Raw genomic sequence first — 25,523 nt, 5'->3', positions numbered from 1 at the left:
GGGAGAGGGAAAAAGGAGAGGGAAGGGGGAGAGAAGAAGAAAAGAAACTGATCCACTACTTTTTAGCAATAAATACATGTTCACAGAGAAGGGATACGAATTTTAAAACCGGTCAGGTGTCATTTGGCCACAAGTTTTTCTATAGAAGTGAGAAATCAAATTAAGCAATTGCTTTTTTAGTTAAAAAAGAAAGAAAGAAAAGAAAGCCATGAAATGAGAATCGACCACTGCTCTGGTGCCCCTTAAAAACTGCCTGTGATGGGCAAGCCCCCAAAGGATGCTTTAGAAGTGATGTGTGCCTCGACAGCATCGTGGGGATGTGGCTCAGGTTCCCAAGGGGCCACCCTGAAGGAGAGACCCACTTAGAAGTATGATTTCTGTTTCCTTGGGGAGAAGCGACCCTCCTGCGGGGTGGCGCTGGGGCGAGCAGGGACACGGACCGCTCAGCTCTTTTTGCGCAGCTGGTTGTACTGTGCGCGACCCAGGATGGGCTCCATGACGCTGGGCCGGAAGAAGCTGTCGCTGACTCGGCGTGCAGGCTTCTCCCGGGGCATGGCCAGGAATCCGGGACGCCCCGAAGTCTCCGCCTTGTCTTCCAGACTGGGACAGGAGGGCATGCTGAGCCCCCGCGCGCTGCGCAAGCTGCCGCGGGGCTGGCCGGGACGCTGCGCGGACTCCGGACTGGCGGGCCGCGCTCCGGACCCCTTGCGCTCGGCCTCTGCCGGCGGGTTATCGATGTCTCTGAATTCGCTCTCCGGCTCCATCAGGGACAGCCTGGGAAGCTGACAGCCGGACACTCTAGTTAGGGAATCCCTTTGCCAGGAGTCACCACCCTTTCTATGGCGTTTAGCCTAGTTCCCTCGGGGGCGGACATCACAAGGGCACGGACTGGGGTGTAGGCTTTCAGGATGGGGTCATCCGGGAGAGCCCTGAGGTTCTAAGGACTCTGGTCGCCTCTGGTGGTGGGAGGAGTCCCCCTCCTTGAAGCATGCCACTCCTCCCAGTTTCAATGATTGAGTAACCTTTCCCCTGGCCAACTCTAGGGGCACCTCCTGTTCCACCAAGTTCTCCTCCAGCCTGCTCAACTTGTAACTTCCTTTGGAGAGGGTCTCAGGGATTCCCAAAAAGATGACATTAGTCTTGGCTTTTTTTAGCCATAATGTCCCTAGAAGGCACAGTCTTAGCTCAAGGTGCCCTGAAAGTTTATTGCCAGGCCCCTCCTCTAGGAGCTGAAGCGGGAGGGCTGAGCCACTAGGGACTCATGAACCAATGACTCCATCATCAAATGGGAGGCACAATGTAGGGGAGAGGTCTGAGGCCAGGGCTGGGAACATCTGTACTCTGGGCGGAGAAAGATCAGGGTGTAGGAAGGTTTTGAGTACTGAAGACTGGAGAAGGGTCTCCATGGGCTGGAAAACAAGGGGACGGGGGTCCTACATCTCCTTCAGTCAAATCTACCCTGGGAGAAGGTGGCCCTGGGGTGGGACTCACCGGCACATAGTGTACCACAGTGTCTACCACGTTATCAGTGACACCCTTCAGGGCGTCGGAGAGGGACATGGCCCTCCCTTTGGTGGAGGAGACAGCCTGGGCTGGGGTGAGGTGCAGGATCCTTCCCACCGTGCCCAGCACAGCTGCAGGTGCCCACGTCACCGCTGAGATGGTGCTCCGGAGAGTCTTCTGCATGGTGTGCACCACGCCACCCAGGAGGCCTCTCGGGGTGGGCAGGGCTGTTACCTGTGGGCCAGAGAACCGTTAGCCCCTGCCCTGCATCCGCTCCTCTGACCCTTTCCCTAACCACCAGCCCAGAGATAGAGGGGAAACAGGACACAAAATAGAGAGAGAAGGAGGGGGGGAGGGGGAAGGAGGGAGGGGTGGGGAGAGAGAAACAAAAATAAACAACAATAAATAAATAAACAAAAACTAACTAGGCCTGGGTTTGTCCCTAGCTGTGGGTAGTGTGGGCTTCTCTCTGAACCTCAGTTTCTTCATCTGCAAAATGGAGCAGCAATCCCCACCCTGCCTCCTTTTATGGGTGTCGTGGAGCCCGCTGAGTGACACGGCGATACTTAGTTGGCTGTGAATTTGGGGGTGACCTGGGGACAGTATTCTTTTTTTTTTTTTCAAGACAGGGTTTCTCTGTGTAGCTTTGGAGCCTGTCCTGGGACTATTAGGCTCTGTAGACCAGGCTGGCCTCGAACTCACAGAGATCCGCCTGGCTCTGCCTCCCGAGTGCTGGGATTAAAGGCGTGCGCCAACCCTGCCCGGCTGGGACAGCGTTCTTTAGTCTACCCTGCTCCTCTGCTTCTCACCCCCACCTGCCGGCTGCGAGGCCTTAGGCTCTCTTCCTCACCTCTCTGAGCACGCTCTCTTCGGCCTCTGATCCCTCTTCTTCCTCCTCGTCGTCCTTCTCCTCCCCCTCCGTGTCCGTCTGGTCGTCGTGGCTTTCATCCTGGGAGGCGGCTAAGTTGTGCAGCCAGGGCACCCGCACCTCACTCTGCCGTCGGGACACCACCTGCATGGCCGCCGATGCACCCCACTGGGCCAGGCTGCTCTGAGGGAGGATGGCAGCAGGCAGATGGCTCAGTGAACCCCTCTAGGCTGTAAGGCCCTTATCGCAGGAGCAGGGGCAGCAGCGGAGAGCAGGGCCTACCTCACAGGGTTTGGGTTTTTTATTATTATTATTACTTCTTTATTTTCTTTATTTCATTTTATCTGTATGCATGCACCCCCTGTGTGCCTGGTGCCCTCAGAGGTCAGAAGAGAGCATCAGATTTCCTTGAACTGGAGTTACGGGTGGCTGTGAGCCACCATGTGGGTGCTGGGAACTGTACTTGGGTCCTCTGCAAGAGTGTTCTTAACCACTGAGCCGTCTAGCCAGCCTCTCCCCCAGCATTTTAGTTAGTAACATCTTATCACTGAAGGCATACATCGTTAGCATAGAACGCTGTGACTTTTTGTGAGCACACCCTATGTAACTATAGCAGATCAAGACAGAGACTGTTTCAACACCGCAACAGATTGTCATGACTCTCTTCCGTCTGTATTCCCCAGTCTGGGGCCCCCTTCTGACTTCACAGCCACACATTCACTTTGGCTGTTCTCTTTTCTTTTTAGTGTTGAGGTGGAATCGGGGCCCTTCATATAAACCTTGAGCTTGTACCCCCAACCTCCGTGATTATTTATTTATATTTATATTTATATTTATTTATTTATTTATTTATTTATTTTTGGTTTTTCGAGACAGGGTTTCTCTGTAGTTTTGCGCCTTTCCTGGAACTCACTTCGTAGACCAGGCTGGCCTCGAACTCACAGAGATCCGCCTGGCTCTGCCTCCCGAGTGCTGGGATTATATTTATATTTATTTTTTGAGACAAGGTCTTACTATGTAGCCCTGGCTGCAGGAACTCACTCTGTAGACCAGGCTGGCCTTAAACTTGCAGCAATCCCCCAGCACGCCCACCCCCACCTACCCCCGTCTTGCTTCTCAAGAGACTCAGCTCTCAGCTCCTAAGAGTTGTCTTTTGACCTCAGCACAGGAGCCACGGTAGCACGCCTCCACGCACAACTCAGAAGGGGCGGGGGCTGGGACGATGGACACAGCACACAGAGTGATAATAAGTAAAGCCAAACTTTAAAAAGAGTACCACTCACTTTCCGGTGTGATTGGAAACACTTGCAACCTAATACTTGTAAGGTTGAGGCAGGAGAACTGCCACAAATTCAGGGCTAACATGGGCTACAGAATGAAACCCTATCTCAAAAAAAAAAATTAGTCAATTAAAGTTTAAAAAATAGCTGGGCGGTGGTGGCGCACGACTTTAATCCCAGCACTCGGGAGGCAGCGCCAGGCAGATCTCTGTGAGTTCGAGGCCAGCCTGGTCTACAGAGTGAGATCCAGGGCAGGCTCCAAAACTACACAGAGAAACCCTGTCTCAAAAATAAAATAAAATAAAATAAAAGGACCTTTCATATGACTGAAAAGCAATCACTTCCTGCTGACTCCTGGGCTTTCTCTTCTTATAGCTCTGTGGGTATGTGACCTCAAGTAAGCTAGGCAAGTGCTCCACCACCGAGCTACAGCCCAGCCCAGCCCCCACCTCCATGTTCTAATTGTTTCATTTGTCTCTGGTTTTCTGGTTGTTGTTTTTTTGTTTGTTTGTTTGTTTTTGTCTGTGAGTCTTTTGCTGTTGTCTTTTGAAATGGGGTCTCACCATACAGCTCTGGATAGTCTGGAACTCACTCTATAGACAAGGCTGGTCTCAAACTTGAAGAAATCCTCCTGCCTCTACCTCCTAAGTGGAGATTATTAGTATGCACTTACATGCCTGACTTTAACTCTCCTCCTCCTCTTCCTCTTCCTCCTCTTCCTCCTCCTCCTTTTCTTTCTTTCTCTCTCTCTTTCTTTCTTCCATTCCCTCTTAGTCTCCCACTAAGTTCCTATTCTACAAACCCCAGCCTGACTGTATTGAGGTGAACAGAGAAGCAGCTTGGCCTGGGTATAATGAGAAAGTCCAGAGTCCTAGAAGGGAAGGCTGGAAAACTGCCCAGTCAGGGGCGGGGGCTAATGGGACTCCTGTCCACTGGACAGGATTTTTTTTTTGTTTTGTTTATTTCTTTATGGGGGACACTTCTACTGTTTTAATAGCAAATGGGGGTGGGGAGTCCCCCATAAGAGGTCCACTGGGGGTCATGAAGGCTGGGAGTCAGGGAGACTCCGAGGGAGGGTGGGGGAGACAGAAGAGGGTGGTGGGGCAGGACCACACCTCAGCTTGTGTTCTGTCCTTTGTCTTCTCCTATGGCCTGGGCAATTAGTCCACCACCCTCTTAAGACCCCTGTCTTTATGTCTAAAGTCCCAACCCAGTTTGAAGGATGTTCTCAAGACAGAGGGACTAGGAAACCCACAGAGCGGGGCCAGGCAGAGCTCTGAGCAGACTCACCAAGGGTGCCACACCCGGGATCCACATGGCCAGAGAGTGGCCCTGCTTCAGGGCCCAAGCAGTGGTCTGCATGGTGTGTCGAGAAAGAGTGTTGGCCAGGTTGCTGACCCTCCTCGCGAGGCTCGGTTTGACCTTGGGAGCCTTCTGGGCCCGCTGCCGTCCAGAACCAGGGGCTAGATAAAAGATATATAAGAAAAGAGATCAAAAGGGGCCTGAGGGGCCTGGGAGACGGCTCAGCGGTTAATAGCACTTGCCACTCTAGAGAACTTGCATTCAATTCCCAGCATCCATATGGTAGCTCACGGCCATCTGCACCTCCAGTTCCGGGGGATCTAAAGTCCTCCTCTGGCTCTCACAGGCAGTGTTCACACACATGATGTACACGCACACATGCAGTCAAAACACTCAGACACATACAATTTTGAAAGAGTAATTGAAATAGAAAATGGACTCAGGGTTGTGCCTTGGGCTGGAAAACAATTGCCTTCCTTCTGCCACGACCCCTCTGGTGATAGCCAATGCCAGATCCCTCTCCCTCTTAAATCTGGGGTGGAGGGACTAAGGACTGAGATCCTCTGGAGCTTCTGAGGGGCATTCCCTATGCCAGAGCAAGGCCAATAAGGCTTGTAGTCTCTCATTGATCCTCGGGAGCTGAGCGGCCAGGGTAGCCAGCCAGTCTGAAGGGCCGTTACCTGACTCCTCCTTGGATGGTGGCAGGAGGAACTCTACCACCTTCTCAATGCTGCCCAGAGCCAGATCAGCCCCTCCAGAGGCCAGGCGGCCAACTCGGGTGTTGGCAGCATATTCTGCTGTCTCTTTAGCCATCCCCAAGGCAAGCTCGCAGCTGGCCAGGACCTTGTCAGAAGTACTTGCGATGGGCACACTGATGCTGTTCCTGGCGCTCCGAAGGCGGGTAGAGATGGTGCCTTTCAGTTCAGAGGCAATCTGAGGAGTGTGGGGAGACAGTCAACTATGTGAATTTCCTCACAGGTCCTGAGCCCAGCTCTCTGGAGGGCACCATTTAAAGACCCAGGCACACCGGGCATGGGAGCACACACTTGTAATACAAGGGCTGGCTGCTGAGACGGAAGGATCACCATGGGTTTGGTGCTCTCTTTGGCTACATAGTGAGTTCCAGACCAGCCTGGACTACAGCATGATATTATCCTGTCTAAAAATTAAAAAAAAAAAAAAAAAGACCGGGGACCGGCAAGACTATGTGAATATGTGGGAAAGAATAAGGCCACCTCAGTCTCCTGGCTTCTCCACACTGTGTGAAGATCTATCCTGTGAGGATAGCCCCAAAGCCTCCCTGGTGACACCAGTCCTGATACCCTCCTTCACATAAGGCACTCCCTCTTCCAGAGCCCTATCCTCCATCCTCTAGCTGTCCCTCGAAACACTGTTCACACTGATTGATAGGTATGACTGACCCTCCTACAGATTTTATGCTGGAGTAATTTGCCTTCTTCCTCCTGAGACCCTGAGAGCTCCTCTGTGACAAAGTTGACTTGGTCTGGAGCACTAGACAGGTGACCAGCCGACCTGCCCCCTGGTGGTCTCCACCTCAGGCTGTGTTTACTCATCTGCACAGTGAGGGTAGCGAGTCCCATCACCAAGGATGACCCGAGAGGGCTCCATGCTGCGGCTGTTGGCAAGGGCAGGGCCCAGGGCCCAGGGCTCAGGGGAGATTGGTAGGACAGACTGGTGGTTGGTCAGTAAAATAGAGGAGGTCATAGGCCTTAGTGAAGCCAGCATTGGATAGAGTAGTTAAAGGCTTGGCCAGGGAAAAGTGACTCGTTTAGTCTCATGGTCCCTAAAGGGTTGGATCTCAAGGCCATGTATGTAATCCTGAGATCCCAGTGAGTGAGACCCAAGATCGAAGGTAGCTGTTGTCACCACAGTCCTGTGCAAACCCACAAAGTCCCAGACCCCAATGGCCACAGTATCAGAAGGCTGTGCAGTTATGGAGGGGCCATGTTGGGGTTAGCCCTTCCTTCCCCTTGAGGACCACGAAAGTGTCTGTCTGAGCTTATCTGAGGCATGTACTCGCTGTCCCAGACACCCCGACTCTACCTGGCCCCACAGAAAGAGGAAGAGGGGTCTCCACTCACCCCATGAACACACAAAGTCACACAGCCAGGGCATCGGCTGTTCAGAGAGGAGGTCAATAACAGAGTGTAGGGAGCACTAGAGGAGAGGGAGGACTCACCTTTTCTGGAGGGTATTGAAGGGCCGGAATCTTTTCCTCCAGGTGGTCCAGGCCTCTGCAGGCCAACTCATTGGCAGCTGTGACTGAAAGGGAAGGGCTGTGTTGGGCTGATTCCCTACCCCCTCCCGAGGAATTAATAGTGGCCTCCATCTCAAAGGAGGTACATTGGGGCCCCCAGATCCCCCAGATCCCAGCCCTGCTGTTCAAGACCAGAGACTCTGCTATATTTAGCTCCCATGTACTTGTGACTCCTTGAGGGCAGGGTCATTTTGGAATCTGTAAGACCTGCACCCAAAGTCTTGCGCCTGCTCAGCACGTGGCTTTAGCAAGTCCCATCTGTCTGAACACCAGGTTGGGCTCACATGGACCCTATTCTTTACCTCTAGGGCCCTGGGCAGTAGCTCTCTGCTGCCCCCTCCTGTCAGGAGCCAGAACCGTCAGCCTCGGTGTAAAGTGATGGCAGCCTCGATGAACCACCGCCAAATGCTGTTCTCTCCCCGCCCAACCTCCCTCCCTGTTCAGTGTTCTGGAAGGGTGTGAGGAAGTGAGAGAACCCATGTGGGAGTGAGGCAGGTGGCACCAGGGTCTTGGCATAGGCCTCCGGGGGACCGGGCCTAGGCTGGCTTTAGTCCTGGAGATGACTGATTCACAGTCACAGCCAGAGCAGCTCCAGATTGTCCCTAGAACCAGTTTTAACCCTCAGCTGTCAAGATGGCTACAGCTGAGAGGAGCCACAGGGAAGAGAAAGAAGTTGCCCTTGAGGAGTGGGACAAGCCCCGGAGGATGCAGCTGTTTCCAAGGGGAGACTGCCCGTGGTCTGCTGAGGATGCAGGCTCTGTGGTCAAGGCCATGGAAGGCACAGGTTTAAAGGATATTTCTAGATGCTCTTTCATATTTTTTTAAAACAGCAAAGAAGCCGGGCGGTGGTGGTGCATGCCTTTAATCCCAGCACTCGGGAGGCAGAGGCAGGCGGATCTCTGTGAGTTTGAGACCAACCTGGTCTACAAAGTGAGTTCCAGGACAGGCTCCAAAGTTACAGAAAAACCCTATCTCGAAAAACAACAACAAACAAACAAAAAACAAAACAAAACAGCAAAGATCTCAGATGACTTTGGCTGTCTTCTGATTGGACAGAATGAGGGCATTCATGAGGGCTAGCCTAGGGCCTGTAGTAATTTTATTAATATTGTCATTAATTGAATGAGGTTTTCTTGGACAACTTTATACGCATATATAATGCATTTTTCTCACTCACGTCCCCACATGCATCTTCTCTTATCTGTCTCCCATCCTGGCCAGCCCCCAAGTCCGTTTCTCACGTTCCTGTCCTTTCGTTTTGTTTTGTGACCCCCTGAATTTAACCAGGGCCATCTATACGACCACGGACTTGAAATGGAGCCTTCAAGTCTTCCTTGCCAGGTTGCTGGGTAGAGCTCTCACATCCCCAAAATCTATCAGGATGACAGAAGCTGCTAGACTTCTCGGTGCTGCTGAGATCTCCCTCAACCCTGTGAAGAGCTGGTTCTTGGAGACCGTATCTTCTGTTGGAGGCAGGGTAATGGAGACAGAATGACCCTTGTTTCTACCCTGCCTGGGAGTTCTCTACTGCCCCACCTGTCAGAGCCGGTATCAGCAGCAGGGGGTGAAGGGGCTTTCTCTTTCCTTGGTGCCCCTTTACCCCGCTAGGCCGGCTTTCACTGAGACTCTGCTCCTTCTTTGGAGTCTAGAGGTCCTGCCATTGGCTCCACACTCACCACTGCTCACATGGATCTGCCCATCCTTCCCCCTGAAGATTCTTTGGCTGTCATTGTTAGCCGAGGATGCCCTAGGCTGGGCTACAGCTGAGGCATGTATAGACCCAAAGAGATTTGCGTCTATGCCTCTATATCTGCAGATGAGAAGATCAGGAAGTTGGATATAGGCAAGTAAGGGAGGTGGTCAGGGAGGTGGACAAACAAGCTGTGAGATGATCAGACAGACGGACAAGCAGACAGGCAGACACGCAATGAGTATCAGTGGACAGGCAGGCTGCTGCCAAGTTCTGTGAGAACTCACACTGGGTGGACAGCCGGCGGACCACGGGCTCCATGCTCCAGGCAGCCAGATTGCTGGCACCCTGTACACCTTTCTCGTAGGCATTGCACACAGAGGCCACCAGGGGGTGGGCCTCTTTGGTGCTGTTGTAGGTCTTCTGGAAGCACTCACAGGTGCCGCTCACCACAGGCAGTTGCAGGACTCTGTGGAGCACATTCTCCTGCTCCTGTCAGCAAAGAGAGAGTTAGATCCTCTCACCCCCACTCAACCTCCCTGCAAGCTGACCCTAGCTAGGGTCATGCATGCCGTTTGTGAGGCCAGCCCGAGTCTAAAGGAAACAAGGTGTCTCTAAATGGTCCAGTCATGGAAAAGGAGAGCCCGCCTGCCATGCCTTCCTGGTCACTACCTAGACTCTGGAGAAGCCCTGAGGTGATCTGTGTTCTCTGGGGACCAAGCCAAATCTCATCTCCCTCCCAGGTCACTCCTCTTAGACTGACTGCCCAGAGCAAGTGAATGTACCTGTTGGGGGTTTTGGTCCACCTTCAACTTGGTGGCTTCATCTAAACATTTTCATGGTCTTTCTGGGATGCTGAACCCATGTCTACAAATGCTGAACTACTGCCAAATAGGCTCGCCTTCCCTCCCACATCCCTTTCTGCTTGGTAGAATATTATTCTCTCATTATCACCTCCTCTGTGAGACAGGGTCTCAAGTAGCCCTATCTGGCCTTGAACTCACTACTTAGCTAAGGATGACCTTGAACTACTGTTCAGGTCAGTCCTACTGACTCCTCCTCCCAAGTGCTGGGATTATAAACATGTGTCACCATGACCAACTTTTGACTCTCCTCCATCATGGCTGTGTCTGTCCTTGGGTTGTCTCTACATCTGTCACCCTGCCATGATGATGTGTGTATGCCTCCTTTCTCCCAGTAGAATGTCCTCTATTTCCCCAGTGCCTGTCTAAAAGCCTGATCCTGGAGAAATGAGCCATACATGGGACTGAGCCTTGTAGAATGTGTAAGCTCTTCTTTTTTAAAACTTTTTGGGGGAGGGCAGGGACAGGATTTCACTGTGTAGCCCTGGCTGTCCTGGATCTCGCTCTGTAGACCAGGCTGGTCTCGAACTTAGAGAGATCTGCCTGCCTCTGCCTCTCCAGTGCTGGGATTAAAGGTGTGTACCACCACCGCCCATGGGCTCTTCTTAACTACACAGAATAGCAGGATCGAGGCTTCCTGGGTCTCCTCAGCAAGAATCCTTTCCAGAAAGTCTCACTAGACTTGTATTTGGATATCTCCTTGGGTGGGCTTGATGCCTTCACAGAGTGGCTGGTCCCCTTGTTGGATAACTTTGCCGAGCTGAAGCCTGCCTCCACATGCTGTCTCCACCCTACTGGAACGACCCTGAACAAATCTGCTTCACCTTTTGTGTCACCTCATCCCATACTTCAAGTTAGGGGTGACTCTCTGCAAAGGTTCCTTCTCCATAGGAAATAAATGCATTTCCTATCTTAGTTTATGGATGGGTCACACAATGGGCTTGTGGCCCTTTCCTCCTGACATTTGGGGATTTGGCATAGCCTTTCTGAAAACACAACACTCCATTTTTAAGTTGGGACTCCAGCGAGTCTGGGCCTTTGGGGTGTACTGCGGTCATCTCTTCTTATTGGGAGGTCATACTCTGACCAAAGCGTTCTGCTTTGTCAGCAGTTACATAATTAAACTTTAGAGAATAGAAAAAGCCCAATCTTTGAGTGAAAGAATGATTCTGGTCATGTAGTAGGAAGCAACATTTACTAGAGGCCATTATGCTCCAGGACACCAGCTGGGGCGACTTGATTTCAATCCTAACAGTAGTTTGCAGTTTGAAGTATTTGAAATTCAGAGATAAGACAGGATTTACCCAAGATCGAACAGACAGTGAGTAGTACGGCCAGGACTTCAGTCAGGTTTGATTCGATTTTGTGTGTTTTTGAGATAGGGTCTCGATGGGTGTGGTGGCACATATCTTTAATCCCAGCATTTGGCAGGTGGAGGCAGGCAGATCTTTGTGAGTTCCAGGCTGGCCTGGTCTACAAAGTGAATTCTAGGACAACCAGGACTGCTACACAGAGAACCCTTGTCTCAGAAAACAAAAACAAAACGAAAGATAGGGTCTCATCTAGTCCAGACTGGCCTTAAGTTCACTATGAACCAAGGCTGGCCTGCAACACCTGAGTCTCCTGCCTCTGCTTCCCAAGTCCTGAGTTTATAAGCATGCGTTACCATATTGGACTGTTTCCAAGTCAGGTTTGAAATGGAATATATGGAATTTGCTTCCAAATAAATTAAGATAAAATAAATTAATGATTGGCCAAGGATGAGGCAGATTGACCGTGGATTCTTGGCCTTTGGGATTAGTCAAAAATACCTGGGACCGTGTATTCTTTTGCCTAGTCTTATGAATGTTAAGAATTGACCATACAAAAAGTGTGAACCAGCTCTTCAGGGTTGCCCCATCTTCTCCAGCTCTGTGTGACTGTGGATGCAGCCTGTGACATACTCTGCTTGCAGGAAGTCGAGTTAGCCACCAAGGAGACCCAGTACAAGGAGACCCCCAGCAGGGCCCCGGTACAAAACAGCCACACTATTTTAGCTTTTCACCCTACAGGTGAGTCAGATATCAGAAGGAGAAAAGAATTTGGACTACATGATGAAACATTCTCTTTCACATTTTGGACATTGCTTTCAAGGGTTATTCTGGACAAAGCCAAAGGGGCAACGGGCTGGGAATGGAAGAAACCACCAACCGTTAAGAAGATGTAACGTAGCTGGGTGTTGGTGGTGCACGCCTTTAATCCCAGCACTCAGGAGGCAGAGCCAGGCGGATCTCTGTGAGTTCGAGGCCAGCCTGGGCTACCAAGTGAGCTCCAGGAAAGGTGCAAAGCTACACAGAGAAACCCTGTCTCGAAAAACCAAATAAATAAATAAATAAGAAGACATAACGTTGGGGTTGGGGATTTAGCTCAGTGGTAGAGCGCTTGCCTAGCAAGCGCAAGGCCCTGGGTTCGGTCCTCAGCTCTGGAAAAAAAAAAAAAAAAAAAAAAAAAAAGAAGACATAACGTTTCTTGTGACCCATTTACACCCCTCTTACGATTTAGTACAAAACAAGGCAGTTATCCCTAGTACAGAGGTTCCTTAAAGCCTAATTTGGGATGAGTTTAGTTTCCTACAGGGTCATAGCTCTGAATTTCACTGTCTGAACTGTACCCAAATCTGAGAGGTCTTGGCAAAACATATCAAGGATATATAAAAATATCATAATTACTTAAAATCCTGGTGAAAACCAGCCAGAAATAAATGCTGGACATACTGACTGTCCAGTTTATTCCCAGGCATGGCAGCATAGGCAACGCATTGCAGGTTCTGGTCACAGGCTAAAGCCACAGAATACATGGGCTCCGTATGGCATGCACGTTCTTCTGGGTGGTGGACTTTTGTCTCAGGGTTTAGGACATGGCAATTTCTTTCCCTGTCTCTCCTTAGCCTCCAGCTAGCATTCCTACCCATTTCTCCAAGGCTCTTAGACCATCATAGGCATCATCTCTTTCTCCCAGCTCCCCCAAACACCCCTGTTAACAGTGGCAAGGGCAGCGATAATGAGACGGAGTCAGTGGATTCAGAACATAAGGTCGACACGTCTGAGGTCCCCTGGCTCTCGCTCTCTGCTCACTCTTCCTCCCTCGGTTACCATTCCCCATCTCAACTGAGCCCAGGTTACTTACAGGGAGGTCTCCGTCCAGCAGGGTTGGGCCCTTGTTCATGGCCATCCTTCCTCTTCAGGCTGCAAAGCAGAGTCCCAGGTCCATCAGAAGCCCACAGACTTGCAATTCACCGAGTGGCTCCCCTACCTCTCACAGCCACCCCACCAGCCACCTGGGAGCTCAGCTGTCCTAGGGTGGAGGTTGAATGTCACATACAAGAGGCCACTCCTTGGAGTCCCAACACAATGAGTCTCCTAGTCTGCTCAAAATGAGCTCCATAGTCCGCTCAAAATTGATGTTTGTTTGTTTTTTTAAGGGCTCAAGATAAAAGAAAATGTAGGTAATTAGATAAAGATAATGAACTAATGAGAGAAAAGATTTAGGATGATGTCTGGGGCTCTTAAACCAGAGTCCAAGAGAGATGAAAGAATGAGTGTTGGGTAGAGTTTAATTTTTTTCTTCATGACAAAATTCTAGTTAATTACAATTTCCCTCTATTGCCAGCTGGGTAAGCCTTCTCCCAAAGAACTGTCTTCTGGATAAGCCAATGGCCACTCTGTGTGCTGGTCTTTCCACCTGTGTCTTTTCCTCAGTGGTCTCCCTGCAGAGCTCCGTGTCCCTTGGTAATGTCCCCATCTGCCCTTTCTCTCAGCTCCTTCCCTTTTAACACTCAGAAAGCAGCCAGGTAAGGCCGAGACACCCGAGGACCCCACACTCACTGCAGCTGACAGCCACCTCAGTCTCAGAAAACCCAGCTGCAGAACGTCTCCTCCACAGAAGCAGCTCCAGCCACTCCAGGGAATCTTGGGCAATGCCTCACAGACCTCCCAGCTGGAGGAGGGCAAAGAGGCAGAGAAAGCTGGGCCGGCCCTTTACCATAGCTGTCTGACCCAGGATGTCCCCTGGACTCATCCTAGCTCCTATGGGGGATGCTTAGCCAATGACGAGGCGGCTCACAGAGCTGAAGGAGTCCTGTGCCAGACCCCTGAGACAATAGCTCCAGAATATTCCTGGCTTTCAATTGACAAAAATTGCTTTCCATGAAGAAGATACTATATTTATGTCATTTAACTCCTAAGACCAAAGTTCCATGTAATTCTGACATCTTTGATTCCTTTCCCCCAAAGTTTCTATGGAACAGTACTCCCAGAGACTGTCTCCCATCCTTCGTTTGCTAGCAAGGATGACTATTGAACAGCATGATTCAAACCCACACAGGGATGGGCTTCAGCTTACTGTATTAGTCTATGACTATCAAGAGAAATTACCCACCCGCAAAGAAGACAAGACAGAGTCCTTAGTAATCTGGGCTCTAGGAGAATGGTTTTAACCTCTGTACACCTCGAAAGTTAAAGAAAATATGTTGAAGCTGGTTGTGGTAGCATGGACCAGTAGTCCCAGCACTCAGGATGCCGAGGCAGGATTGATGGGCAACCCGAGCTACATAGCAAAATCATGTCTCAAAACGCTAGGGGCTGAGGGCAGGGCTGAAGGCAGAGTGCTTGCCTAGCTTTGAAGGCCCTGGATTTGATCTTCAGCATGGAGGAAAGGAAAAGGGTGGGGATGGGTGTGAAACTTTACCTAGCCTAAGACACCACCAGAACAGGAAGAAGGGGCCTCGTAATGAAAATGAATGAGAGGGCAGCACTAACTATTAGCTCCTAGTTAGCAGATCTGCATGTTGTTGACTCTGCTAAGTTGTTAGTGTGGATAACAGAATAGAAAGGCATGGGTGGTAGGTTCAGCAAAATGGCCCGCCAGGTCAAGGTGCTTGCCACCAAGCCTGACCACCTGAGTTCAATCCCTGGGACCCACACGGCAGAGGGAGAGAATTGACTCTGGCAAGATGTCCTCTGACCTACACACACACACACACACACACACACACACACACACACACACACACGCTACATAAGTGTAATAAAAAAATAAGGATGTGAGAAACAGATACAGATTGATCCCTGGGGGTAAATTTTATCCTCAGTATAATAAAACAGGGAACAAGATGCCAGGAAAGGGAGGAGCGTGGAGCAAGGAGCTTCCAAAAGAGGTAATAAGTAAGTGAAGCATTTGATACTTATTAATCTCGGTCTGAGCTTTTTAGCGTAAGACAGCTGTGAAGAAGGAGGGAAGTGTGTAAAGTGACCTCTGCTCTCATTTCAAGGTCCAGGACAAATGACCCGGAAGGCTCACATCTGGACGCAGCCCAGGCGAAAGGGCAGTCTGCCTTCTCAGGCGGTGGCTTTGGGCCAGAGAGGCTATAGGGCTCCGTGCCCAAAAGCTCTGCTGACAAAGCTGGTCCTTTGGCTGCTTGCACTGGGATTCTAGAATGTGGGTGAGAGGTGAAAGAGCCAGGCAGATCCTAAGGGGGCAGGGGGAAGAGGCAGTTCTCCAACAGTACCGGGCGATGAGGCGGGGCGAGCTAGCTCATGCTGCTCCCTTCCCTCCACGACAGGAGAGCAGAGATCGTGGCCATTCTGCGCACAGGTGGGTCCCCAAACCAAACAGGACAGCAGACACCTCCTGAGTCAGCCCTCAGCAGCAACTTTCGGCTGTGAATGTGCTGGTCTGTGCAGCTCCTCAGGACTTTGTAGTTTTTGAAATCCCTCATGAACGTGGAGCCAGGAGGAGAGGGTTAGTTGAGAAGGAGAAAGATACAAGGATGAGGTAGCAGGGCCCCACTGCGTTTACAGACTCTACAAGATGGCCGTTTTCAACCCTCCCATCACCCTCTCTAATGTCTAAGACCCAAGGACCAAAATGGACATCTGCAAAACACTGCCGTGAGCTCAAGGCAGGCTTCTCCAGGAAGAAGCCAGCCAGCCATGGCCAGGCACTGGAGAGCACCTTGGCAGGGGTGGTTTGTACAGATCTGTAAGGGAAGCTTTCAACCATGAGTCCTGACACAGTCCCTGTGCCTTCCTCCCAGCCTGCACCTGGGCAGCTCTGAGCCTCCTCAGACAGGATCATCTGCTCACTGCCTTACTCTAAACTCTCCAATCCCACACACATGCACAGATGCAAGAGTCGATTTTGTTTAGACATTTATTAGACATAACTGACATGTTACCGTACAAATAGTTATTTATGCATATTTGTCTGGTTTTAGTCACTTTAGTTTCTCTCAGAATCCCCCAAAGTTTTCTCAAATCACATATCACTTTACAAATAGAGTGCCAAGGACCGGAGTCCTTTTCAAGAATTTCCATCACATTTATGGGAAGCAGTTAATCAGTGCATAGTTCTCATTTCCAGGTAAATGATATATATGGCTTTATAGGTGCGGACTGGCCCCTCCCCCGACTCCACATGCCTCAGACTCACCAAGCTCCAACAGGAACACTGAAATGGGAAGAGCAAGCACAGGCAAATGACACTGACTCGGTGGCCCCATGTCCTCTTCACTGTTCCTGCTGCTCTTTCCCATCCCTCCCAACTGCCCTGAGTAAATCTGATTTATCACAGAAAACTGACATTCTTACATTCATAGACAGAAACACTTTAATTCTCTTGTTTTGATGCAAATTATTGCCCAAACTGTTACGTAGCTTTAAATAAAATCAACCTGGCTAAGTCTAGATTGCTTTGATCTTCACAGACTAGAACAGGAACCATCGATTAAAGTTCCGGGCCTGGTGTGGGAGAGTGTTAGGGGGCAAAAAGGCAAAGGTCATGAGATGGTACAGAGGAGTCATCTTGGAAAGACTCAGCCTGTCCCTGACCTCAGCTTTGTTAGTGTCAATTTCCTTATCTGTCGTGGACTGAGTGACAGGCACCACAGTGACCTCTCACCCGCTTTCACCCTTGCATACTCATGATATCACCAGAGGCTTCCACCCAGACACAACTTACACCACAGAGTGTAATGTGCTGATGCTTTCTGAGTAACCCCTGGACACAGTAAGGACCCGCTGCAGCAACAGCCAGGGCCAACACGTGAGGAGGCTCTCAGCCCAGCTCCCCTCCAGCCCACCATTGTGGGGATGGAGCATAAGAACCGACGGGAGAGAAGAGAGGCCTTAACCAGAGCCAGGAACGCTGTGCTCCAGCTCGGATGGACTGGCTGAAATCAAGGACCCCCACACACAACCCAATCCACAATTCTAGTTTCCCTGGGTCTTTTATGATTTCTTTCCTTTCCATTTTTATCCCTCAGCAAACACTAAGCTCTTACTATGGCTATAAAAAAATACCCAGTAGCCGGGCGGTGGTGGCGCACGCCTTTAATCCCAGCACTCGGGAGGCAGAGCCAGGCGGATCTCTGTGAGTTCGAGGCCAGCCTGGGCTACCAAGTGAGTTCCAGGAAAGGCGCAAAGCTACACAGAGAAACCCTGTCTCGAAAACAACAACAACAACAAAAAAATACCCAGTAATGTTAGCTGAAGGGAATATAATCAGAAATTCAGAAGTCACTGCAGCATTTAAAAAAATGTATCAGCCGGGCAATGGTGGAGCACACCTTTAATCCCAGCACTGGGGAGGCAGAGCCAGGCGGATCTCTGTGAGTTTGAGGCCAGCCTGGTCTACAGAGCGAGATCTAGGACAGGCACCAAAACTACACAGAGAAACCCTGTCTCGAAAAACAAAAAAAAAAAAAAAATTATCAGTGTGCATGGTCCATTATTGGTCCCACTTCTCACATCACAAGTTGATAAGATACTCACATGATTAAAAACTTAAGCCTAGTAAGACCCTGTGACAAAACCCGATGCTCATTCCAAACACTAGCGGGTCTTCAGTTTCAGCTGAGGATACACTACAGTGATGAGGCCGGCCACAGAGGACACGAGACCTCCAAGTCCTACGATGCCAAGGTTGGACTTGTAGATCCCGAGCTGGTTCAAAGGGATGAGGATGTCACAGAAGTTCTTCACCGTGTCTAGGAGCAAGGGAGGGTGCCGCTTCAGAGATCGGAACAGGAGCAGGAGAAAGGACTGGGGCCATTCGGTTTCTTCGTTGACCACACTGTGCCCAGGAGGGTCCCAGGATGATTTCGCCCTCTTGGCCCTGTCCCGGGCAACCCGTTCCATCTGCAGCAAGATCTCATACAGATCCCGGACCAGGCTCAGCAGGAGGAAGTAGTAGTAGTGGCGGGCCGCCCACATTTGCCATTTCTCTCTGTTGACTCCAGAGGTAAGACCCACACTCTTCACCCAGAGGACAGTGTCACAGACGTAATAAACCACACGGTTCAGATTGGCTAGCGTAAGGCAGAAGCGGGGCACGAGGTCTGTGACTCGGATGCTCTGTTCAGTTGCTTGGATGGCGTGGACCACGTTGCCTAGTCTGAACCCTGTAAAAAGAACCCACAGAATCAGCACTTGGTTAGTACCCAACGGGAGGCAGAAGCCCTGTGACAAGACTTCAGAACTTAGCAGCTGATGTCAGTTGAGGCTCACAGTCTTAGCTGACGAAAGAAGGAACCTTACAGTGATCCTGCAAAGCCCAAAAGACAGCGACCTTCACAATTTATCATCCCCATTCCAAGGCAAGCCTTAACGCTCATTTCCAGTATACTCCAGACAAGGTTAATCATGGGTGTGTGTTACTATGTTTGAGTGTTAACCTCTACACTTCAGACGCAAGAGTACTTAACACGAGCTCCAGGTTCAGCATTCTTATATATTTGATTTCCCATTTGTGGTAGTTTAAAGAATGCCAGCCGCCACCCCACCCCCACAGGTTCATAGTTGAATGCTTAGTCACCAGGGAGATAACTCTTTGGTAGGATTAGAAGGATCAGGAGGTGTGGCCTTGTTGGAAGAAGTGCGTCACTAGAGACGGGCGGGCGTTGAGGTTTCAAAAGCCCATCCCAGGCCCAGGCCCAGTCTCATAGTCTCTCAGTCGTGTCGTGTCCCCCCCCCCCCCCCCCCCCCCCCCCCCCCCCCCCCCCCCCCCCCCCCGCACCACCGTCCTCTCTCTTCCCGCCCCCTCTCTCTCTTGGCCTATGGATCAAGATGTAGCTCTTAGCTACTTCTCCAGGACTACACTTGCCTGCCGCCATGCTCCCAGCCACAATGATAATGGACTAAGTCTCTGAAACTGTAAGCAAGCCCCCAATTACATTGCTTCCTTTATGAGAGCTGGCTGGGTCTGGGTCATGGTGTCTCTTCACAGCAATAGAACAGTGACTAAGACACCATCCAAAGGCTGCCTTTGGAAAAGCAGCATTATCATTTGATTATCATTCTAGTCAATCTTCCTCTGGCTAACTATGGGAGAAGAACACCGAGAAATGGTAGCTGAGGGGCTGTGGTGATCAGCAGTCACATGGAGCTTCTAGACGAATTCATCAACCACTGTGATGCGTACCCTTACATAAGCACGCAATTAGTCACCTGGGATCATCCATGCATAGGTATTTACCGGGCACCCAGAGATGGGTTATTTGACTTAGTAACTGCCCAGAAGCAGCTACTCTCCCAACACTTACAATCTCAGAAGAGCACTTGACATTATTTTACCACAATCTAATACAGAGCAGTATATGAAATGACTGCTTCAAAACTGGAGTTTCAAGTTCTCATTCCAGCTCTTGGGCCAGTTGGCTGAATGACACTGGATAAGTACCTTCTGGACTTTCAAGACCAGTGAAACCCTAAAGGACACTTTAGCAATTGACATTCTAGAGAATTTATGACAGAATTTCTAATCTTGGCCTTCAAAGACATCCAGAAATCTTACCCAACCTTCCCCAGCCCTCTTGTTGACTATTTAAGTCTTCTCTCTCTGCCAAACCAGTTTTTTGGTTTGACACTGATCCTCCAGGACAACGGTTTGAATCTAAAAGTCTTGAGCCTCTACTAGAGGAAACCTCCCTTTCAGAATACTGTGTCTCTCCAGACACAGCTTAAATCCTACCTCCTTCAAAATACTTTTTTCCTCTACTACAGGCATCATATAGGGCACTAAATATTATTTATAACATGTTATTTTATCTCTCTCATAAAGCTGAGGAAAGCTCCTTTATGAAGTAGGTACTCAAAACAACTCATCAATATGGGGTGAACTACATCCCACTCTAATATATCTGCTGATCTACTTTTGAAACATCTGCTTTTTGTCAAACAATGGAGTCAGGCACGCAACTGTTATGAGAAGTATGGGATTCCCCAGGATGATTGACATGAAAGTGTATCCATCAGTGAAAACTGCTACCATCATGCTTTGCCTTTCACATGAAATTACCAGGCAAACTGTCTCAGAAAATGTATTCATTCCGATCCTCCACTAATCCTCAACAGAAGAGGAGGAAGGGCACAGGGTCGAGGATACGGCTATTCTGTCCTACAGAACTTAAGGGCTTCTGCTAGACTGAAGCTCGAGGGGGGCATTGCCAAGATGTTCTTGGAACTGAAGTAAACTAGCACACCGTGTGCCCCCCAGGCTGGATTATGCTGGAGGAACTAGTATGGTACCAAATTTGACCAAAGGAAGACATCTGTGAATGGTCCACAGTGAAACACTGGACCTTTACTGTCAGCTTCACTGGGTGAGGAGAAATGAAGACCCGGAAAGCATGTTGTAGATTCCAGGGACTGAGGCGAAGGACTTTAAACCAGAAGCCACTGTCCCTCGAGAGACGGGTACTTACATTTACGGCCAGTGCTCACACTGGACTCCAGACTCTTGAGTTTCATTACCACCGCCTCTTTGCCAGCTTTAGACTCTAACAGATATCTAAGCAACATGCATGCGTGTTGAGTGGCTCTGTAATGGAAAAAAATGAGGGAAATGGTTTACAAACCAAACAAAATTTGATTCGTGAAGGGAAGGAGAAGCATAGGCTGTAAAAGCAAAGAGAAACATGGCGGCGAGGCAGAACTTCTGGGGAGGTTTCTCACGTTGAAGCTCTTACAAAAGCGACATTCTGCAACAGTCCTTGCACAGGAGGGCCAAAGGGTGAAGAGGCAGTGGAAATGCAACACAAAGGTTAGGCGAGGACTCTGCAGCGGCAGGGCATAGCTCCCCCGGAGCCCTCTGCTGCCATAGGAAGATGCTGTAGTCAAAGGAAGAAACGCACAGGATGTCTCTCGGGTCCACAAATGTCCACGTGTGCTATTTGCCCCTGTGCAGAAAGATTTTCCAATTTCCTAGATGGACTTTTCTGCCACATAGTTTAAACTTACTATTTAAGTGACAGGAGACAAACTCAAAACCCAGGTGAAAAGTTCAGTCTCAATATTTAGTTTTTAAGACTAAAGGACCAAATACACACCGATATACAAATTAGCAGGTACGGTGCTTGTCCTTCAAACCAATTAGTATTTTATATAAACTGCTTAGTAATACTGTACATCCAATAGTGATCATTATCGCACCAGCAATGGTGACAATATCATGGCAATAAATAAATTAGAATCCCAAACATCCAAATGTAGCTGCAGCCTACTTAGTAAAAGTAGGTTCTAGGCCAGGTGTGGTAGTGTACACCTTGATTCTCAGCACTCAGGAGGCAGAGGAAGGTAATTAGGGCCAGCCTGGTCTACATAGAGAATTCCAGGCCAGCCAGGGCTATATAGTGCAACTCTGTCTCATACAAGACAAAAGACCAACAACAAACAAACAAAAACCAGGAGGTGCTGGTCCCTACTGTCTTAGAGCTGCATTGGAGTCCCTGTATGATGCAGATATTCTTCTCAGGAAAACTAGGGGCACAGGGCTGGTGGTTCATGCCTACAATCCCAGCACTCAGGAGGCTGAGACAAGGGGACTGTGGTGGCAGTCTGGGCTACAGAGTAAGATTTTCTCAGAATAAATAAATAAATCCTTCCCAAAGTGGTACATTTTCCACAATGATGAACTAGTTCAGGATAATGAAGTAAAATGAGGAGGAGCAGAAGACAGAATCCACTTTCCGGCCAGAGGGCTCAAACTGCTCATATCAGAAAATCCTCCTCTCTCAGATTTGGTCTAACAGGGAGTAGGTCTGAAAACAAGGCGCTATTTTAGGAATACTACTTTGTTTATGGTTATTCAGATCTTAAAAGGGTTGGGAAATAAAATTTTGCTGAATACCTATATCCTAAATTACTATTTCCTTAAAAGACATTGCAGGGTACATTCTGGGCACACTAGAATGATATGACTGATTTTTAATGGGGGCATGTGTATTTTCAAGCATTTTGAAAACCTATCAAGTTAAACAGAAGATAGTATGACTAAGTTCAGAGGTGGGTGCTGGAGTCAACTGTGTGGACTTGCGTTTCTCGGCTCTGCACATTAGTTATTTTCAACGTCCTGCTTCAGTTTCCCTATATGTGAAACTGGGGTATTGAAGAATCTCCTCCACAGACTGCAATGAAGTCTGTACAGTTGCTCTCCTGACGTCTCATTACTAGAATTTTTCTTACTTACATGTTTAGTTTAATATTAATAGTTGAACACAAACACCTAGAAGAGAAGAATTATTGTTAAATAATTTTTTTCCTTTCCTTTTCTTTTAAATGATCATTGAGCAACCCTCAGGCCAATTTCTCTTTTAAAATAAGTGGAGGATTAGTTTCAAACACTCACTGGTGCTTTTCAAAAGTACACCGTGTACTTTGGAGGTATCGTTCAAACACTTTTTCCATTGAACTTTTTACAGTTTACAAGGCTTTTTAACACTCAGTATCTCCAAGACACAGACTGAGCCAAAATGTAAGATCAAGAAGATAAAACTGTCTTTCCGTGAGGACTTCATCTGGCGCTCCAAGCCACGGGTGTCCTGCTTCCTTGGGTACAAAAGAAATCCAAAGTTTCTCTCGAAAAGAAATCTCTAGGAAAGAAGTTGAGCGTTGGGGACTCAGTTTCCCTCTTTGGGGGAAAGTTAGGAGACAAGGCGGGCTCACAGACTGCTGTCACATCCAGAGGCACCGGGGTGGCTGGCGCGCACAGCCCCACTGAATGGGGGGGGGGGCGGGGAGGGGCTCGGATCCCAACTCCCAGTGGGAGCTGGCCGCGTCCTCGTGCCTCGATTTCCCGGACGGTTACCTCCTTCTTCCGAGGGGAGGAAATACTGGGTCCGGACGGGACAGGGCTGGAGGCCGACGGCACCTGGCTCACCTGAAAAGTCGGTCCCGGCCCTGGCTCTGGTTGGCGAAGCGGATGAAGGCGTCCATGGCTCGCACCCACAGCCATGCGTCGAGCCCGGCTCACTCGTGGGTCCTCCGGGCCGCCGCGGGTCCCAGGGGACGGTCGGGATCAGGGTAGCCGCGGAGTGGGTGGGACCGGGTTTCTCCGCCCACACGGGGGTGGACACACCTTCGGAAGCACGGCGTGTCAGGGTTCCGGTTGGGACCGGAAGTACTAGTTGCTAAAGCGACGCCACGCCGCAGGTCGGGTGTGAGCAGAGCTACGTCCCACAAGGTCGGCTGTAGTGGCCTTCCCGCCTCGCTCCCAGGTCGGGGGCACCGAGTGGGTCAGCCCCCTCCCTGCCCCAGGCGTCCCGGTGTGCTCAGGTACCCACGAACCCCACCTGGAATGCTAAATGTTCTTCTCCTGCCGAGGACCCCGCCCCCCAACTCTTCTTTTGGAGACCGCGGGATTCATCATCTCCCTGTGCCAGGCCACAGAGCCAAGCCAGTCTTGGAGTGTGTTTCCTATAGCTGGAGAGAGGGATAAAGTGGGAGGATTTTCTATTAGGACTATTGAAAACCAAATGATTTTTCCCCCCTGGGGAAATCCTAAAAGGCTCGACGTGAACCAAGTGCAGGCAAGGGAGATCGTAGGGACATTGCACTGCTGGACACTGGTTCGGTGGCGCTTGAAGATGGAGCCTCACTTGTCATTTTCTCCTCCTCACCGTCGCTCCCTACCTTCTGCCTCTTCCTCTGTCCCTGTTTTTTCTGATCGCTTCTCTCATCTGCCTTTATTCCGCCCCCACCCTATCCCTGACTCTGATGGCTAGGGTGGGATTATCATCTCGAAACACAGCCTCAGTCATGTCACCCTACTTTCTTAGGGGATTCCCCAGAGGCGCTTTTCTAAGGATGGGGTCACGTGTGCGTTGCCAGTCTTCTCTGAAACCCTCTCTGCCAGGACCTCTGAGCGTCCGTTCTCTAGCCAGCTGTGCTACACACCTCACTGATCCCCGCGGGGACCTGGGCCACCTCCACTGTACACTGTACGCCGCCGTATACAGCCCTCCCTTGTCTGGCACTCTTTCCTAATGCTCTACGTGGTACCAGGGACATCAAGGCTCCCTTTTGTGAGTTAGTAAAAGAGTTTAGAAACAGACTCAGAAGGAAGCTGGAAGGCAATTTTATCGAGCGTTGGAAAGAAAAATCAAGGCAGGCAAAGTGTAAATCTCAGTAGATTCCAGTATAGAGAGATGAAGAGAGAGAAAGAGAAAGCCATGCTTTTTTGCAGTGGACATTGGCAAGCAGCACCATGGTGAAAGAAGATGGGACTGGAGCTTCAGAGAATGAGCGAGAACGCTCAGAGCCTCTGACTGAAGCTCTGCAATCAGCCGCTTGCAAGTAATTTTATAAGATGCTCTCTACAGGCACGAAGTAAGGTCTCCCCCGTTTCTCGTCTTTATTCCCTGCATGGGACCTATCCCTAACACTTGCAGACATGGCGTAAAAGTATACTCCAGACCTGCATACTCTATGTTTAGATATTTGAAAGTTGTACAGGTAACAAGCGGTTAAGTGTGTTCTGTTTCCTGGGTTGACATACATTCTCACGATAACACGGAAAGCCAGGCTGACTTTTAGAATTCTAAGGCTCCTTGAAATATCCACAAATACAGCTGGGATGTAGAAATGTATGGAGAAACGACTCCCAGACTTTTCCTGATCCTCCTCTGATCTCCTGCTCTCACCTACACTGCTAAAAGGGAATGTGTGGATACTCCAAACTGCATTCGAATTCTGTCCTATACCTCCGCAGACAGCTGTGCCGTAGGCAGCTTTCAGGTCTGCTTGTGCTCATGTTAACATCTGGCTCTCCCTCCAGGAGAAAGTAGGAAAGGTTTAATGCAGACCCTGCTATCATTTGGGCAGTGATTTCCATGGACTTGACTGGAAGAGGGAAATAAGGTGTTAGGTAAGAATATCCACTTGGCTCCATGAATTACAAATCCTTTCCAGAAGAAAGTGCCATTGGGAAAATGAGCCATCCTCTCTAAGAGCATGGCTCAGGCCTTCCCCTTCTCTCATCCTCCTTCCCCTCTCCCCAACTGTCCACCCTACTTTCGTGACTTTTTTTTTTTTTTGCAGGGGGCGGGGTTTGCTTTGTGACATACTGGATTTAACCAGGGCTCCTTTGAGCATGGCTGTAGAGCAAACAGTAAGACTTGGTTGAGTACTGGCTCAGTACCAATTACTCTGCTAGGAACCTAGGAACCACAGTAAACTGATGAGTACAGCATGTTGGTCTGGCAGATGACAGAACATGGACACAGGTGCTGTTCCTTCTACAGAGGTGTTAGGTTCCGATCACCCGTTTTCTGTGTATTCCTGCATTTTCAACAATACCACAGAAATGTAATCGCAGCGTGTATGTTTTTTATTCTGATTTCTTTCACTTACCACAATGCCCTTGAGATTCATTCATGTTGTACATATCAGAACTTGGTAATTTTTTTAGTTATCCATTCACCCACTGA

General features: G+C 49.7%; 3 protein-coding genes across 5 annotated transcripts in view; 1 reads left to right on the top strand and 2 right to left on the bottom strand.

Annotated features, from left to right (window-relative positions):
- Positions 1-443: 443 nt before the first annotated feature.
- Plin1 (perilipin 1) lies at positions 444-12,994 on the bottom strand. The gene is made up of 8 exons (XM_052714746.1): positions 12,950-12,994; positions 9,209-9,413; positions 7,154-7,236; positions 5,634-5,886; positions 4,942-5,114; positions 2,354-2,554; positions 1,492-1,737; positions 444-782 (listed from the first exon to the last, which is right to left on the bottom strand). Exons 1-8 carry the CDS (start codon positions 12,992-12,994, stop codon positions 444-446), a joined length of 1,545 nt encoding a protein of 514 aa, XP_052570706.1.
- A 2,961-nt stretch (positions 12,995-15,955) lies between these two features.
- On the bottom strand, positions 15,956-23,191 carry Pex11a (peroxisomal biogenesis factor 11 alpha). Of its 3 annotated transcripts, none has more exons than XM_052711818.1 (3): positions 22,976-23,156; positions 20,523-20,638; positions 15,956-18,221 (listed from the first exon to the last, which is right to left on the bottom strand). In XM_052711818.1, exons 1-3 carry the CDS (start codon positions 23,029-23,031, stop codon positions 17,653-17,655), a joined length of 741 nt encoding a protein of 246 aa, XP_052567778.1. In that variant the 5' UTR covers positions 23,032-23,156; the 3' UTR covers positions 15,956-17,652. The 3 variants fall into 3 exon arrangements, with proteins under 3 accessions (XP_052567778.1, XP_052567777.1, XP_052567779.1); XM_052711817.1 differs by lacking the exon at positions 22,976-23,156 and adding an exon at positions 22,445-22,968; XM_052711819.1 differs by lacking the exon at positions 20,523-20,638 and having other exon boundaries at positions 22,976-23,191.
- A 39-nt stretch (positions 23,192-23,230) lies between these two features.
- Positions 23,231-25,523, top strand: part of Wdr93 (WD repeat domain 93) — a 53,217-nt gene continuing 50,924 nt past the window's right edge. The window contains exon 1 of the mRNA XM_052711816.1: positions 23,231-23,370. The gene's annotated coding sequence lies outside the window, so the exon portion shown is untranslated. The remainder of the gene's footprint in view (positions 23,371-25,523) is intronic.

The sequence above is a fragment of the Peromyscus californicus genome, unplaced genomic scaffold, assembly GCF_007827085.1.
Source record: "Peromyscus californicus insignis strain IS unplaced genomic scaffold, ASM782708v3 Scaffold_4__1_contigs__length_199733344, whole genome shotgun sequence".
Lineage (NCBI taxonomy): Eukaryota > Metazoa > Chordata > Mammalia > Rodentia > Cricetidae > Peromyscus > Peromyscus californicus.
Note: the sequence above shows the minus strand (reverse complement) of the source record. Positions and strands in the feature narration are given on the sequence as shown.

Coding starts and splice junctions, on each gene's coding strand:
- Plin1 (XM_052714746.1), bottom strand. CDS start 12,994: ATGGCCATGAACAAGGGCCCAACCCTGCTGGACGGAGACCTCCCT. Junction 7,237..9,208: donor CCGCCGGCTGTCCACCCAGT/GTGAGTTCTCAC, acceptor CTTCCCTTTCAG/TCACAGCTGCCAATGAGTTG. Junction 1,738..2,353: donor AAGAGAGCGTGCTCAGAGAG/GTGAGGAAGAGA, acceptor TCTGGCCCACAG/GTAACAGCCCTGCCCACCCC.
- Pex11a (XM_052711817.1), bottom strand. CDS start 22,503: ATGGAAAAAGTGTTTGAACGATACCTCCAAAGTACACGGTGTACTTTT. Junction 20,639..22,444: donor TGTACTTTTGAAAAGCACCA/GTGAGTGTTTGA, acceptor TTTCCATTACAG/AGCCACTCAACACGCATGCA. Junction 18,222..20,522: donor TGTGAGCACTGGCCGTAAAT/GTAAGTACCCGT, acceptor TTCTTTTTACAG/GGTTCAGACTAGGCAACGTG.